Source organism: Canis lupus, chromosome 17 (assembly GCF_048164855.1).
Source record: "Canis lupus baileyi chromosome 17, mCanLup2.hap1, whole genome shotgun sequence".
In the NCBI taxonomy this organism is placed as follows: domain Eukaryota; kingdom Metazoa; phylum Chordata; class Mammalia; order Carnivora; family Canidae; genus Canis; species Canis lupus.
In genome coordinates, this window is record NC_132854.1 from 96,445 (window position 1) to 113,589 (window position 17,145).

Consider the following 17,145-nt stretch of genomic DNA (forward strand, 5'->3'; position numbering starts at 1 on the left):
TCTTCACATGTTTGCAGATATTTTAAACATTACATAACATTATAGATTCACTTCGATTCAGAACATATTCTGGAAATTTCTTCTTTTTCTACTCTCTTGACAATGATTTTAAGCAATGTGGATTCTTATCATATACGCTCCACAAACCAAAATAAACCAGATGTGAAAGTTTAGACAGTGATCTCACATGGCACTTCATCTAAGCAGCACTAACCACCCAGGAATGAACCTCTCTGTAAACTCAAACTCCATCATCAGCTTTCAGGCACCAGATGTGTCTGACCTAACCTGGAATGGGGCACCCAAATATGGTGGGCCTCAAGGCATAGCCTCTCAGAGGGACTGGTTCTGAGAAATGTGTTCCCTATAGCAGTAGCTGAGGATACAGGTGGAAGAGTGGGTCTATTCTACAGCTCTTTCAAAACCTAAGATTAAATGGGGGAAGGAAAATTCCCTGGAAAAACTGGAGACTGGCCATGACATTTCTCAAATTCTTAGATCAGGAACTAATCAGGAATTCTGTAAGAGAGACTTTGGGCAGGGAATTAAGAACTCCTGAACACTTCAACACAATGTATCAAATGGCTTCTGCCAGGAAAGCTCTGCCCCAGATATAAGGCTGTGAAAATGCCCACATTTCATCCCAGGTACAGGGGCCAAGACAAGAGCCCATTCCCTCCCTGAGTGGCTCCTGTGTTAACCATGAGCTCTGACCCAGGATGAGCACAGGCTCTGTAATACGCAGCCTGCTTTAAATTGAGGAGGACTCTTGCTCTGCACCGTGGGAGTTCTGGATTTATCAGCAAAGAGCAGGACCAAGACTGGGTGGGTGGAGGGGCTGATGCCAAGACCACACCCGCCTTCCCCCTTCTCCGAAGAAAATACCTGCCTTGTTACCCCAAAGGATCAATGTGAAGGGTAAATGAGACCTGTTTATGAAAGTGCTTTACAAACCACAGAAGTATATCATTTGTTCAACAGAAGGTTGCATGGCTGTGTAACAGAACACTAATTTAACCAACAGTCTAACTGTTAGCACTTAGAGAGCTACTGGGCACTGTCGCAACCACCTGGGAGGGAACAGGACACTGAGCCCAGATCTGTCTGCTCTGTGTCCCCTGCTAGGACACTGCACTAACCTGCCACTTACGAGGGGATTCCTATTTCCATTTAACCCTCACTCCTCAGATTAGATCATAAGAATCCATTAAAGGCCAAAATCTAAGAAAAAAAAAGGCAAACTGCCTTGAATTGCTTAAGATCCAAACTTGGATGGGCAGAAACAGGATCAAAGCTCCCTAGCCTCATCTTGGACTAGTAGATTGTGAATCACACTTACTCATTCTGTAAAATGCTATGAAACCTACTGTGTACCAGGAGCTGGGCTGGGGACGGGAGCTGGATGGTGTGTGTGTCTGGCCACCAAGGACTGCCTCAAAACTGCCCATAAGTAGAAGACTCTGGTTCTTCTCTGTGGCTATTCTATACAAGGGCATTTACAGCAAAGTGGAAAAGGAAGAAGAGTGGAGAGTCCTAGAATTTCTAATTTGTCTTTTTTTTTTTTTTAGCTCTTAAACTTAACATGCTCTATAGTGAGATCTTGCATTCCTCCCAGTAATGTTTCTCCCCCAGTCTGTCCCACATCAATGATGCTGCTTTCATCCACTGATCTATTCCAGTCATACTCCTTGAAGTCTGGATTCCTTCTGTCCCTTTCTTCCCACACCCAACTGGCCAGAGCATACACGGACTCTGCCAGCTAGTGCAAGCAGTCCACCCTGGGCTGGAGCAAAGCCTTCCCATTGGAAGCCTAATGTCTGCTCAGGGCATCCACAATCCAACACGTATGAAGCCATGGCCATGTGCCACTCACACGTCTTCTCCACTGCTCATTTGGAAGCTCTTTTACTGAAAGCTCTGGCACTCTCCTTCAACTGATGCTCAGAAATATCTTCCCAGGTTGCCATATTTTTGTTACAACTGGAAAAAACTCTAAATCCCTGGTAAACCTGTCATGAGTGTGAATTTTAAAGTAATTGGAAAAGAAATAAATATATATCTCAATAAGGTAAAGAGAAGAAAAGTAGAATAAACAGACCAATAAGTTCTCTTGTCTTTGCCTCTATGTCTCCCAGAAGTGTTTCGGGATTCGCATTAGGTTTCTCTTCCTCCACACAATAAGTTTCCAAAAACTTCTTATATTCTGGATCTATAAATTAAAAAAGAAAAAAAGAAACACGTTCCTCCCCACATGAGAGAGAAATTATATTTGATCACTATATTTAATTTGGCAGTTTCATAAGCCAGTCTTTATAAAGGGACTCACCGTCTTCAATGCTTCCAGTTTTGGCATCCTTTTTCTTTAGCTTCTTTTTGGCTATCTTCTGGAATGGGGCAAATTCTACCACTGCAGGATATTCTAGGCCTTTAGCAGAAAAGAAATTGCAAAAGCCATTCTAAAATTCCACTATATTCATTTTGGAAAATAATGATTTAGGTTTTTCTTTTCTTTTTTTCTTTTTTTTGGGGGGTGGGGGTGGGGGTGGGGAGGGACAGAAGGAGAGGGAAAGAATCTTAAGCAGGCTCCACACCAGTACAGAACCCCAGTACAGACACGGGACTCGATCCCACAACCCTGAAATCATGACCTGAGATTATGAAATCAAGATCAGATGCTTAACACAGTGAGCCACCCAGGTGCCCCAAGAGTACTGTTTAAAAGGACACAGATGTAAATGAATAACATATCCTAGAAAATTTCTATTGAACATGAGGAAAGTGATTTAGTTTGGGTACATAATTGAAGATCACTTATCTAGAAAACTCATTTATGTGAAAAACATCATTCCAATGATAATTAGGTTGTCACTGATACAAAGAATTGCTAGAGTTCTTTGGTTTAGGTATAATTTTAATTTTCAACATAAGCACACAAGCACAGTAACACAATCGAAATTTATGAACTTGTTTTAGATTGGTACCTGAGAGGGCACCATCTGAGGTGGTTCAATCAGTTAAGTGTCTGCCTTCGGGTAAGGTCATGATCTCAGGGTCCTGGGATCAAGTCCAGCATTGGGCTCCCTGCTCAGCAGGAAGCCTGCTTCTCCCTCTGTCTCTGCCTCTCCCCCTGCTTGTGCATGTGTGTACGCACACTCACTCTGTCAAATAAAAAAAAAAAATAGGTTGGTATCTGAAAACTTACTTATAATTCACAAACATTCCAGCAAAACTTTATTAACATGCTTTGAGATGATAATAAAGAGTCTAAAAAGCCAATGATACAACCTTTACTGTCAATGAAGATATAGCCATCAAAACGATCTCTAAAAAGAAGGATGTCCTCAGGATTTCTAAAATTAATGTATGCTCTTGAGTAGAGATGAGGATAAAGACTGAAATAAAAGATAACAATGAAAATTGTAAAAACTGCAAGACTTCTTTAATTTTGCTTTTTTTTTCTTTTCTGGGCACAAGAAACTATTTCAGATAAAACCTATATGCCAAAGAATCACTTCTCAGCTAAATACAACAATCCAGGTATTCTTTTTTTTTATAATAAATTTATTTTTTATTGGTGTTCAATTTGCCAACATACAGAATAACACCCAGTGCTCATCCTGTCAAGTGCCCCCCTCAGTGCCCATCACCCAGTCACCCCCACCCCCCGCCCTCCTCCCCTTCCACCACCCCTAGTTCGTGTCCCAGAGTTAGGAGTCTTTATGTTCTGTCTCCCTTTCTGATATTTCCTACACATTTCTTTTCCCTTCCCTTATATTCCCTTTCACTATTATTTATATTCCAATCCGGGTATTCTTTAGCAAAAAAGCAAAAATAAACATTACTGGAAATCTTTTTAATAACTTGGAAAAGACATGTAAGGTCAGTATCTCTACTACACAGAACCAGAGTTAAAATACTGGTCTTCCAAGGTTGAAAAGTCAAAGGAAAGCTTATTCAAAGGTCATTCCTTAGCACACATCAAGACCCAACACCAGCTAGTCATGATTTATTCATAATGAAAACGTTCAATCCTATAAGAGCTTCTTCACTGACTTAGAGAACACATTTATGTACTTTAGAGGGACTCTGAACCACAGCACACGGTATGGGGACTACAGAAGAACTAAGCCTTTCTCCTATTGGTAATGTGGTAGTTAGTATTTCACAACTACCAACATCCTTCCTAGGAGGAACTTTCAATCCATTTCAGAGACGAGAACACTGAGGCTCATAGAAATTCAGTATGTGCAAAAGGTGCAGCAAGTTAAAAGGCGGGACTGGGATTCCAACCGAATCACTCCGAGTGTCCAGGGCCTGTCCTTTAACTGTACCAGTTTTCTTCAACTTTAGTCATTTGAAAATCACCTATTATTTTTTTTAAGATCAAATTTGTATTTCACCGTTAGTGCTATTTTTCTTTGAATAGGCCGACTTAAGTCTTTACTTAAAGGTATTTATTCAGGAGGCCTTATGTGGCTATCCCAAATGCAAACTCACACACTGGAGCTAAAAAGGGTAACAATGATCATAAAAGGTGTAGTAAACACAGTGAAAATCACACAATCTGGCTGGGTTTTCTCTTTGCTAATAAAAGGAGGTCTCAGAGTCACCCTTCCACCAAGCTGTGAAGGGAATAAAAAAAGGAACAACCTGGAAGGTGTGGGGTGGGGGGAGGGCGACCGCGTGGGAGGAGCACAGCGTTTCGGTGTTTGTTTTTCTTCTTAGACCGCGGCGGTGCCAGGAGCGGCATCGTCCCAACCTCCTGTGGAGGAGCCGAGGGGCCGGCCCAGGCGGGGAGAGCTCCAAGTAGGCTCCGCGCGGATTCTGGGTACCTGCGGGGGAAGACGGCTCCCAGCAAGGGACCAGCGCCCCCGGGTCCTCACCTGAGGTCGGCGGGGAAGAACTCGAAGTAGTCGTGCGCGGGCAGGGGGTGCAGCTGCTCTTCCAGCTGCTCCTTGGTGAGGCCCGGGGGCAGCCGCCGGATGACCACCTGCGGAGAGGGCGGCGGTGCGCTGGGTCCCTCCCGCGCTCCCATCACCTGGCGCCCCCGCGTCAGGCTCAGATCTGACCCGCGTTCTTGGGAAGGCCAAGAAACCCACGCATTTGTCAGGAAGGCCGGGTGCGGTCAGAGCGGCGCGCACAAGCAGCTCCTCCCTGGGGACCGACGACCCCCGCGGCCCGGGCCCAGCGCCTCACGGCGTCAGCCCCCTCCGGGATCACCGCGGGCTCCAGGCGCTGGCCGCGTCCGGACGAGCGGAAACGGCCACGGCGGTGAGGAGGGGCCCGGCCCCGCCCCCTTGACCACACGGCCGGCGGCCTCCGTCCCTTGGCGCACCCCAAACCCCGAGCCCACCTTTTGGTTGCTCACGAGCATCCCTCATCCCGCAAGGTTCGCCCGCCCGGCCCCGCCCACCTGGCCCCGCCCACCTGCTTCCGGAACACACCCCTCGGCTCCGCCCCCACCCGGTCGAGACCATCCGTCCTCGCGACACTTGCAAGCACCACCCTCCCCCCCCCCGCCGTCGTCTCAGCGGTTGCCGACCTCCTCCTCTCGCGAGGTTTGCATTCCCCGCCCCTTCCCCACCTTGCTCAGAGCCGTCTTCTCCTCGCGAGGTTTGCCCGCGCCGACCCCTCCGCCGGAGGACAAGGCTGGGTGTGCCTCTGCTTCTCGCCACGGCGACTCCCGGCGGAACTGGACTCCCACAGCCGACTGCCTCTCCCTCCCGCTCGGGCCCCGCCCAGGAACTGCCGCCCCAGGGCCTCCGACCCCCTCCTTCTCCGAGCGCATCTCGCACCCGCCGCGGAGCCGCCGCCGCCTCCCGCCCGGCTCCAAACGTCGCGAGAACTGGGCCTCCGCCCCCGCCCCCGCCCCCGCCCCCGGCCCGTGACGTCCCCGTCCGACGCCGCGGGCCCCTGCCCCCCGCGGGAGACCGGGAGCGCGCCTCGGGGAGCGTCTACGGCCACTTGTCATTTTCCGAGGGCGCCGGACGGTGGCCCGAGGCCGAGCAGGTGCCTGCCGGGAAGCCCGGGGGCTCGTCGCGGCTGCTGGCGTCGCGCTGCCTGTGTCCCAGGCCCGCGGAGGAGCGACTGCGCTCGGGGCGCTCGGCCCTCCTGCAGCTGCGACCCGCGGTGCGGCGCCGGGCGGCGAGTTGCCCGCAGCCCCCGGGAGTCCTCACACACGGGATCCGCGGCTTCCATTTGTTCTTGAAATTTTACTGGTCGGAGCGCGCAAGCACCGGCAAGGGGAGGGGCGGAGGGGGCGGGGGAGCAGGAGCCCCGCGTGGGGCTGGGCCCAGCACCCTGGGGTCCGCACTGGATCTGGAGGCAGCTACCCGGGCACCTCCCCACCGTTCTCTTTTTTTTTTTTTTTTTTTTGGTCTCCAATTAGCTCCATACAGAGATGGGGATGTCGATCAAAAAAGTCAGGCTGGGGGGCGCCTCGCTGGGTTTTGGGGAGCCCACGGTCTCCCGCTGCAAGGCTGGAACCCGCGTGGGGTCTGCTCGTCTCCCCCTTCCCGCCCCACGCCTGCGCGCTCAAACCAAACTCTGGTGGTGAAAAGGAAAGTATCGTTGCCAGAGAAAATACTTTAATAGGAAGTAGGTGCAGAAGCGGCTAATGGTGAAAAGTGTGGAAACCGTTCATTTAAACACGAATGTCTCCATAGTTCTTAAATACAGAGCCTACTTGGACCATCTCTTAGGGGACCGCGCTCAACCTGTCTGCAAGTCTTTACTCTCTGGCTTGTAGACTTCATCCAGACTAAACAAATGGGAGACTGATGTGACTGCAGCGATTTTATTTTTTTAAGATTTATTTATTTATTCATGAGAGACAGAGACACAGGCAGAGGGAGAAGCAGGCTCCGGGCAGGGAGCCCGACGCGGGACTCCAGGATCACACCCTAGGCTGAAGGTGGTGCTAAACCGCTGAGCCACTCGGGCTGCCTTGGAGCGATTTTAAAGTCGAGTCTGGGGATCCCTGGGTGGCGCAGCGGTTTGGCGCCTGCCTTTGGCCCAGGGCGCGATCCTGGAGACCCGGGATCGAATCCCACGTCGGGCTCCCGGTGCGTGGAGCCTGCTTCTCCCTCTGCCTGTGTCTCTGCCTCTCTCTCTCTCTGTGTGACTATCATAAATAAATAAAAATTAAAAAAAAAAAAGACTTAAAAAAAAATAAGTCGAGTCTGAACAGCTATTGGAAAGAAACCACCTTCTCTGCCTTTGGACTGGGCAAAATGGCAGTTTTAAGCAAGTGTTTGAGAAGTCTGCAGAACAACCTGATGACAAGTCTGGTAGTTGTGAACTTTCTAAAGATACAATTAGTAGTCAGTCAATATATATTAACACTCATAGAAAATCCTTTTTTTTTTTTTTAAAGATTTTATTTGTTTATTCATGAGAGAGACAGAGAGAGAGACAGAGACACAGGCAGAGGGAGAAGCAGGCTCCATGCAGGGAGGCCTACGTGGGACTCAGTCCCGGGTCTCCAGGATCAGGCCCTGGGCTGAAGGTGGCGCTAAACCGCTGAGCCACCCGGGCTGCCCAGAAATTTTTCCTAACTCCTGTAACTGAACCTCCCTTCCTTTCACCCCATCTGGATCTTTGCTCCTGAAACTGCAATTCTTTGCTCCCAAATACACACACTCATTTTCTGGTTGATAGTCCTCTAAGATCGGCCCAGTAGCCAGCCCGCGGGAAATTAGGGACATGCTTCATGTGGTTTAAAGCAGCAGTGACCATAACATTCCCATATTCCTCTGAAAATGACAGTATGGTCACTTTGAGGTTGTCAAAAAGGATGCCTTTTTAGGAAACTATATAGGAAACTATAAGGAGTAAAAATTAGGTAGTAATAGAAAAATACTTGACAGTACAACTACACATTACCTTTCTTTGATACTCTGAAGCCTAAACATTGATATTAACTGCTGATCTGAAAAACAGCTTGGATTTTGCCTTTTATTTCTTAAGGCACTGTCAATATGGAAATAGCTCCTTTATCAGGAGTCTGCTTTTTCAGAAACCTAAAAGAAAAAAAAAATCACCACATGATCAATGAAGAAATTACGTGAAGCAGTATTTTGGTCTGGAAGGCAAAAAAATGTGAAAACAGTATTAATACCTTCATTTTACCTATTTGAAAACTATTTTAAGTTTAGTCACTTGATTTTCTAGCCCCAGCTAAAGACAGAAGGCATAAAAATAGGCACATGTGATACTGACAGAGGAGACAGAGAAAAGCCATTGAATAGAAAAATGAAAACTCAAACCTCACTATTTGAGTCTAAAAAACAGTAGGGAACTCAGGATCCAAATGCATTACTACATTAAGCTGACAGTCACTGTGGAGAGAGCTGAAACAGAACAGTCCAGATGCTGGGCCCTGGAAGCATGAGAGGTGCATTCAGATTCCTCAAATGTAGAGAGCCTTACAAAGACCTCCTGGAGTTAGCACTCAGTAACCTCAAGGGATGACGGCCTTTTTGTTTTGTTTTGTTTTGTTTTTGTTTTGTTTTGTTTTGCCTCACCTTAAGGTAGATATATATGGAATACTTTTGGTGAAGATAAAGTTTTGGTGTTTAAGACAGCATTTCAGATGTCAGGAAAATTTTTTTTTTCTTAAGTGGGCTCAATTCCCAGTATATGGGGCTTGAACTCATGACCCTGAGATCAAGACCTGAGCTGAGATCAAGAGTTGGAGGCATAACCAACCAACTAAGCCACCCTGACACCCCAGAAAATTCATTTCTGTACAACACATTAATCATACTCTGAATAAATGTCTCAGGAACCGTCAAAAAGTAGGATACTGTACCTTCCAGTATCAGGATGAGGACCTGCGAGGATTTCAACAAATGAAGCATATAATCCTCCTCTTTATTAGATGACATAAAGCTCTGAATAAGAAATACTGTCAACCAAAAATTTCTTATCTGGCAAAAATATTCTTCAAGAAGGAAGGAGAAATTTAAGACATCCCCCATAAATAGAAGTTAAGGGAGTTTGTCACTGAAGGGTCCAAGTGCCCTTCAAAAAATACCAAAGGGAGCTGTTCAGCCTGAAATGAAAGAATGCTAAACACTAATATGGAATCCTATCAATAAATAAAGAACAATGGTAATGATAACTATATAGGCAAATATAAAAGCCAGTATTAGTGTACTCTTGGCTTGTAACGCTTTTTTTTTCCTTGTATAATTTAAAAGGCAAATGATTAAAACAATAATTATAAATCAATAGGAACAATGAATAAAAACAATGAATGTAACAATAGCAATATTAAGATGGGGGAAGGAGGGATCCCTGGGTGGCTCAGCGGTTTAGCGCCTGCCTACCGCCCAGGGCGTGATCCTGGAGTCCAGGGATCGAGGCCCACATCAGGCTCCCAACATGGAGCCTGCTTCTCCCTCTGCCTGTGTCTCTGCCTCTCTCTCTCTCTGGGTCTCTCATAAATAAATAAATAAATCTTAAAAAAAAAAAAAAAAAAGATGGGGGAAGGGAGGCGCATAGCAGCAGTGTGTGTATGCTATCAATGCTAAATTGGGATTACTCAAACACAAATTCTTAGAAACCTACAAACTACCAAAACTGACTCAAAAAGAAACAGCTATAACAAGTAAGGAGACTGAATCAATAACCAAAAATCTCCCAACACAGAAAAGCTCAGGACCAGGTGGCTTCACTGGTGAATTCCACCAAATATTTAGAGGATTAATTTCAATTCTTCTCAAAAAACTGAAGAGAATACTACTTAATTAACTTTATGAGGCCAGTAATACTCCAATACCAGAGCCAAAAGCACTACAAGAGACCTACAGACCAACAGATATCTCTTATGAATATATACATAAACTTAACAAAAAACAAACTGTATTCAGCATTACATTTAACGGATCATACAATATGATCAAACAAGATTTATCCCAGGATCACCAGGGTGGTTCAACATATGAAGACCAATCAGTATAATAGAGGACATTAGCAGAATGAAAGAAAAAGCCTACAAGACATATAAATGAACCAGAGATGGCCCCTGCATACTGACCACTATGTTGTTTACTTCTTCACAGCAGGTGGAGATGGTTAGCTCAAGCCCAACATGCCAAATCCAATTTTTCACATGCAATTGTTTTATTTTTTACATTTTTTAATTTAAATTCAATAATTCAATTTGCCAACACATAACACCCAGTGCTCATCCCATCAAGTGTACATGCAATTGTTTTATTTTTTTTTTATGCAATTGTTTTAAATGTAGCTTAAACAAGCATATCGTTAGCCATCTAAAGCCTGTTTTGCATACCAGGCAAATCTACACCCAGCATCTGCTAGCTATAAATAAAGACAAACCTCAGGACTAGAAAGACCACACTACCACTGCACTTCAGACTTCTCTAACCCTGAGACTCACTGTTATACCGCCACCACACTGCCCCCAAAGAGCTGTCAAATATAGTTGCCAAACAAAATGTGCTACTGGTCATGTTTTTCCCTCAACAGACCCCAAATCCTAGAACTCATTACGCCTCATTATCATAACTGATCCAACAAAAAAAAGCATTTGACAAAATCTGCAACCTTCTAATAAACAACAACAACAAACCATTTAACAGGCTAGGAATAGAAGGGAACTTCTCCAACACTGTTAAGGGTGTCAGTGAGAACCTGAGATTAGCATCACCCTCAATGGTGAGACTGAAGCCTTCCTCCTAAGATCAGGAACAAGACAAGGAAGCCTGCTTCTGTCACTTCTATTTAACACAACACTGGAATTCTGGCCAGAGCAGTTATGCAAGGAGAAGAAATAAAGGAATCCATATTTGAAAAAAAAGTAAATCTCAAAAAAAAAAAAAAAAAAAAAAATGGTGCTGGGAAAACAATATCTACACTCCAAAGAGTAAAAGTGAATGCAACTTACAACATTTACACAAATTAATTCAAAATGGATCAAAGACCTATGTTTAAGGGCTAAAATTATGGAAATCTTAAAGGGATCCCTGAGTGGCTCAGTGATTTACCACCTGCCTTTGGCCCAGGGCGTGATCCTGGAGTCCAGGGATCGAGTCCCACATCAGGCTCCCTGCAAGGAGCCTGCTTCTCCCTCTGCCTGTGTCTCTGCCTCTCTCTCTGTCTCTCATGAATTCATGAATAAATAAATAAAATCTTAAAAAAAAAAAAAAAAAAAAAGAGGGGATCCCTGGGTGGCGCAGCAGTTTAGCACCTGTCTTTGGCCCAGGGCGTGATCCTGGAGACCCGGGATCGAATCCCACGTCGGGCTCCTGGTGCATGGAGCCTGCTTCTCCCTCTGCCTGTGTCTCTGCCTCTCTCTCTCTCTCTCTCTGTGTGACTATCATAAATAAATAAAAATTAAAAGAAAAAAAAAGAAAAATTAAAAAAAAAAAGGAAATCTTAGAGGAAAACAGTGAAAATCTGTGTAACTTTGGATTTGGCAACACTTTTGTAAATATAATACCAAAAGCATAGTAAACAAACAAACTTCATAAAATTAAAAATTTGTGCATCAAAGGACACTATCAAGAGAATGAGAAGAATGCAAATAATAGAAGATATGTGCAAATCCACATATCTGAGAGTATCAATTTTTTTTAAAAGATTTATTTATTTATTCGTGAGACTCACAGAGGCTGAGACAGGCAGAGGGAGAAGCAGGGAGCCTGATGTGGGGCTTTATCCCAGGCCCTGGGATCACGCCCTGAGCCAAAGGCAAACGTTCAATCACCGAGCCACCCAGGCATCCCTGAGAATATCCAGAATTGGTAAAGGACTCCAACAGCTCAACAACAAAAAGATAAACAGCCCAATTTAAAAGTGGTCACAAGATATGAACACATTTCTCCAAAGAGAACATACAAATGGCAAATGTACAGGGTAAGATGTTCAACATCACTAGTTATCAGGGAAATAGGAATCAAACCAAAAGAGCTACTACTTCCAACCCACTAGAATGATTATAATAACAAAGGAGTAAAGAGCCCTGGTAAGGATGCAGAGAAAGTGGATCATCATGCACTAGTGGTGCGAATGTAAAACGGGCAGTCACTGTAGGAAGTCTGTCAGTTCCTCAAAAAATTACGTACAACTTTGCGCAGGAGCCAACAATACCACTCCTAGGCATATACCAAAGGAACTGAAAATAGGACTCAGGTATTTATCCACTCCCGTTTTCAGCAATGTTATTCTCAATAGCCAAAATGTGGAAACAACCCAAATGTCCATCCAGAGATGAATGCGGTATACGTGATTGATGTTGTGGAATATTACTCAGCCATAAAAAGGAATAAAATTCTGGTAAAAGCTACAACAGGAATGAACCTTAAAAATATGCTACATAGGGGCCCCTGGGTGGTTCAATCAGTTAAGTGTCTGCCTTCGGCTCTCATCATGATCTCAGGGTCCTGGGATGAGCCCCATGTCAGGCTCCCTGCTCAGTGGAGAGTCTGCTTCTCCCTCTCCTTCTGCCCCTCCACCGTGCTTGTGCTGTCTCTAATCACACTCTATCTCGAATAAAGAAATAAAATCTAAAAAAAAACAAAAAACAAATGCTAGGTAAGGTCGACACAAAAGGACAGATATTGTCTGATTCCACTTACATGAAATGGTCTAGATAAGCAAATTCAGACATAATGTAGATTAGAGGTTATCTGGGACCAGCACGAGGGATGAGTATGGAGTTAATGCTTACCAGGTACAAAATTTGTGATGATGAAAAAAAACTGGAAATAAATGTCACTGAATTGTACACATAAAAATGGTTAAGACAGTGCAGCCCCGGTGGCGCAGTGGTTTGCACTGCCTTCGGCCCGGGGTGTGATCCTGGAGACCCAGGATCGAGTCCCGCGTCAGGCTCCCTGCATGGAGCCTGCTTCTCCCTCTGCCTGTATCTCTGCCTCTCATGAATAAATAAATAAAATCTTTTAAAAAAATGGTTAAGATGGCTATCATTGTCCATCTATAAACACATACATGCTTTATTTCTTAGAGGAGTTTAGGATTACAAAAGGCACAATTCCCAAGTACTCCCCACCCACACCTGTATCCACACCTTGCACTGGTGTATTTGTATCATTAGTGATGCATTATTATTAACTGAAGTCCATAGTTCATGTTATGTATATTTTACCAGAAGAAAAACAAAAAAAGAAAAATGGATGGGGGTATATCACAAGGAGATAGGAGCCAACCTGAAGGAGTTCCCAATGGTCAATGCTGAAACAACTGAAGCCCTAAAATAATATTGTATAGGATCATAACCTAAAATGTAAAAATATATATACATGAGTCCACACAGATGGTTGAATAAATAGGAGACACAAATTTGCATTACACAAGAATTCCAAAATCATATGTATAAATATCTCCCCTCCAGAGGGTGGAGCTTAAACCTCTTGGTCCTAAAAACAAAAACTACTTCATAATTTGCTTCTAAAGCATGCATTACAGACAGGGAAAAACTGTAACTTTACAGTGGAAAAACCAATGGTAGACACCACTGCAACCAAGTAATCAATATTAACAACATTTGTGGTAACTCATGTTGATATTGTGACCCCCTGACATGTGATAAGAAAGGTACCTTGTCCACATTTGTGGTACTTTTTTCCCAAAACCAAGAACCCTAGTCCAATATGACAAATACATCAAACAAACTCAAATCAAGAGACATTCTACAAAATAACTGACCAGTCCTCTGCAATCCATCTAGGTCATGAAAGACCAGAGAAGCCTGGGATACGGTCACAGCTGAGAGGACATTAATGGACAAAAAGTGAAATCCAAGTTAAGCCTGGAGTGGCATTACTTGTGGAGTACAGGCATGCATTTGGTTTTTTGTTTTTAAAGATTTTATTTATTCATGAGAGACACAGAGAGAGAGGCAGAGGGAGAAGCAGGCTCCACGCAGGGAGCCAATGCAGGACCCTAGGAACCTGGGATCAAGCCCTGAGCCAAAGGCAGGCGCCAAACCACTGAGCCACCCAGGGATCCCCAACATGCATTTCTTTTTTATGACAAGATTCTTCGGTCACATAAGACGTGAACAGGGAGAAACCTTTTGTAGCTTTTTCAAAAACCTAAAATCAGTCCAAAAGAAACACTGTTTGAAAAAGGAAAAAAAAAGACATAATACACAATTTACCTCTTTATTCCTCTACACAAAACTGCTTTGTGGGACGAGAAAATATCTGCTCCAAAGGTGTATGGTCCAGCCTCTTGGCAGGTCTCCACTCTTCAGTGGAGAAGTGCTGTCTGCATTTGTGTTAACAAGTGGGGATTTCTGAAGATGGGACAAGGATATGAGGAAACCGTGACCTCCCCCAGGACAAAATGGAGCTGAGACCTGTCTGCAGTCATGTGCTGTGGTCTGACATTGAGGTCTCCAGCATCATGTCACTTTCATTCATTTCAATTTCGAAGGTTTCTTCCAAAGAAGGTCTGGGATCTGGGGTTTTCCGTGAGGTTTCCAGGGGCACAAGCCCTGTCTCTTCTGCAGTCTGTTTTTCTACTTCAAATTCCCTGAAATCCCACGGAGGTGAAATAATGTTTTTTAGTGTCTTCATTGTATGCACATCAAAGTCATAACATTTTAATTTGTCTTTAATGTCTGCTCCTAAAAAGAAACACCACAAGGAAAATAAAGTAAGACACTCCGTCATTTATCCATCATTTCCATGTTTACACAGCACTCCCTCCACCACTTAGTAAAACTGTACTTTTAAGAGCACAGCTCAGGGCAGCCCAGGTGGCTCAGCGGTTTGGTGCCTGCCTTCAGCCCAGGACCTGATCCTGGAGACCCGGGATCGAGTTCCACATCGGGCTCCCTGCATGGAGCCTGCTTCTCCCTCTGCCTGTGTCTCTCTCTGTCTCTCATGAATAAATAAAATTTAAAAAATAAATAAATAATAAATAAATAATTGGCGTATATTCTTTTTGTCAAAATGTAGGAGATTCACCTATGTTACAACATGACTTAATGGTCTTTTTAAGTGTGTAGTACTCTACTGGGTAAGCTTGCTAGCATTCCTTTCTCCTCTGCTACATACGTGTAGACATTCAGTTATTTCCAGTTAGGTGTGATTACGAACATAGATGCTGGAAACAATCCTGTGTGTGAGCATTGGCTTCCTGAGGCCCCTATACCACTGGGCACACACCTGGGAGAATTACTACATCCTAAGAGCAGCGTGGCAGGTTGCCACCCTAACACCCCAATGAACCACACCTCCTAGCCCCACCCGTGATGACATTGCCCTCAATCATGTGACCCACACTGAACAAAATGTGATGGAAGTGATTTTGTGACACTTCCAGCTTTCAAAAGGTCTTGAGGCTTTCATTCTTGTCCTTAGAACCCTGAGGTCTCCACGCTATGAAGAAGCCCGAGATAGAAGACCTGTACGAGGCCTAGCTCTCAGTGTCAGCTGAGGTCCCCATCTATGCATGAGGCCATCTTAGACTGTCAGCCCATCAGGTGCCCGCTGACCACAGCTGCATTGAATGAGACCAGCAAATGAACCACCAATCAACCTAGAGAGCTGTGAGAACTAATACATCCTTGTCGGTTGGAGTGATTCATCAGGCAGCAACACATAATGGATTTAATTGGCCTATTTAACTTTAGCAGACATGTTAAACAGTGTTCCAAAGTAGCTCTACCTGCATGTAGTCCACCGACAACCAATAATACACAAGAGTACCAGCTGCTCCATATCACTACCAACATTAGTCATTATTAGTATTTTCTATCTACAGCCAGATTGGCAGGTATGCAGTGACATCTCAGAATGGTTTTATAATTTCATTTCCGTGATTATGTAACGATACTGAGCATATTTATTTGCTTCAGTGGATATCCTCTTTGGTGAAGCTCCTGTTCAAATATTTTGCTCATTTTGGATCTTTTTTTTTTCCTTTTCAAATTTTTATTCAAATTCTAGTTAATATGTAGTATAATATAAACCCATTTCTTATTTAACTTTTTCTTATTGCTCTATAGGATTTTTTGTATTCTAAACACAAGTTCTTTGACAGTCTACAAATTATAACTTCTCCCAGTCTATGACCTGCCTTTTTAATGAACAGAAGTTCATTTTATTGAAGCCTAATTAAATTAACATTTTTTTCTCATGGTTTTACATTGTCTTAAGGTTTAACCTCACCATACCCTTGTTACCTTACAAAATTTGTAACCAAATGAGTGCCCAAGTGCAGCATTCTATCCAGATTTATCTTAAGACTTGCTTATTACCAAAAAATTATTTAAATTACATTGTACTATAATGTGAATGTAAGCCAACTTAATATTCCACTGAAGTTTAAAAGTTAATATGCTATAGGCCCCATTTTACAAAGTATTAAGGCCAGAGCCTTTTCATATATTAGAAATTATTTGAAAATAAAAGTCTCCAAGATTTTTTCTATCAATTATATTCTCCTATATCACAACAGCACTCTACATGTACTCTGTAATAGTATTTTGCATATACCGAGTATTCAATTTTAAACTGTACAAATACTTAATGAGTCATTAATTCCTACAGCATTATTCCAACAATATAAATGGAGTTTCTTGATATTAATATAGTTAAATGGTTAGAAAGATAAACTGAGAACCTTACATGAGATTTGAGAAAACTAAACAGAGATATACAACAATCTAAATAGAATAAAATGTCAATTAGAATAATTATAATCTTACCAATGTAAGCTTCAGAATCACCAATGTACATCTCAATGCAATGACCAAGCATTGTAACAGAAAATGTATCATCTCGTCTAAGACCAAGGGCCTGCCAGAAAAGATGCAGCATTGTTATTACAAGAAAATGTATCTCCTTCTCTTTCATTTAAAAATATTCCTGCAGGACTCAACTCAAAACACTCCAAGGAATTAGGGGGAGTAGGGGAGGAGGGCTACAAGAGTAGCCACAAGTTGATATCTTTTGAAATTGGATGATGGCCATGTGGAGGGTCTTTACACCATTCTCTTTTATGTTTGAAATCACACTCCTCCAAAAAAGATTTTCAAAATCATATCTCAATATAGAGCCTTCTAAACCTTCTGGATTAATTATATCACAGAACAGAGGTGAATTATACAATCTTCAAACGTACACATTTGAAAGATCACAC

At 43.6% G+C, this 17,145-nt stretch overlaps 2 protein-coding genes across 43 annotated transcripts in view; both read right to left on the reverse strand.

Moving 5' to 3' along the window:
- Window positions 1–5,843, reverse strand: part of UPF3A (UPF3A regulator of nonsense mediated mRNA decay) — a 53,380-nt gene extending 47,537 nt beyond the window's left edge. For 29 of the 38 annotated variants that reach the window (XR_012009669.1, XR_012009664.1, XR_012009661.1 and 26 more), the window contains exons 1-5: window positions 5,585–5,843; window positions 4,884–4,990; window positions 3,286–3,392; window positions 2,327–2,425; window positions 2,099–2,209 (exon numbers count right to left, since the gene is read on the reverse strand). Coding sequence is in view for 16 of the 38 variants with exons in the window: in XM_072782270.1 (XP_072638371.1) it covers window positions 2,099–2,209; window positions 2,327–2,425; window positions 3,286–3,392; window positions 4,884–4,990; window positions 5,585–5,788 (628 nt within the window). In the remaining 22 variants the exon portion in view is untranslated. The other 9 variants (XR_012009673.1, XR_012009671.1, XR_012009672.1 and 6 more) reach the window with 5 other exon arrangements.
- Window positions 5,844–14,142: 8,299 nt separating this feature from the next.
- CDC16 (cell division cycle 16) overlaps window positions 14,143–17,145 on the reverse strand; it is a 28,865-nt gene continuing 25,862 nt past the window's right edge. For all 5 annotated transcript variants that reach the window (XM_072782278.1, XM_072782279.1, XM_072782277.1 and 2 more), the window contains 2 exons: window positions 16,712–16,802; window positions 14,143–14,623 (listed from right to left, as the gene is read on the reverse strand). In XM_072782278.1, the coding sequence (XP_072638379.1) occupies window positions 14,364–14,623; window positions 16,712–16,802 (351 nt within the window). In that variant the 3' untranslated portion in view covers window positions 14,143–14,363. The remainder of the gene's footprint in view (window positions 14,624–16,711; window positions 16,803–17,145) is intronic.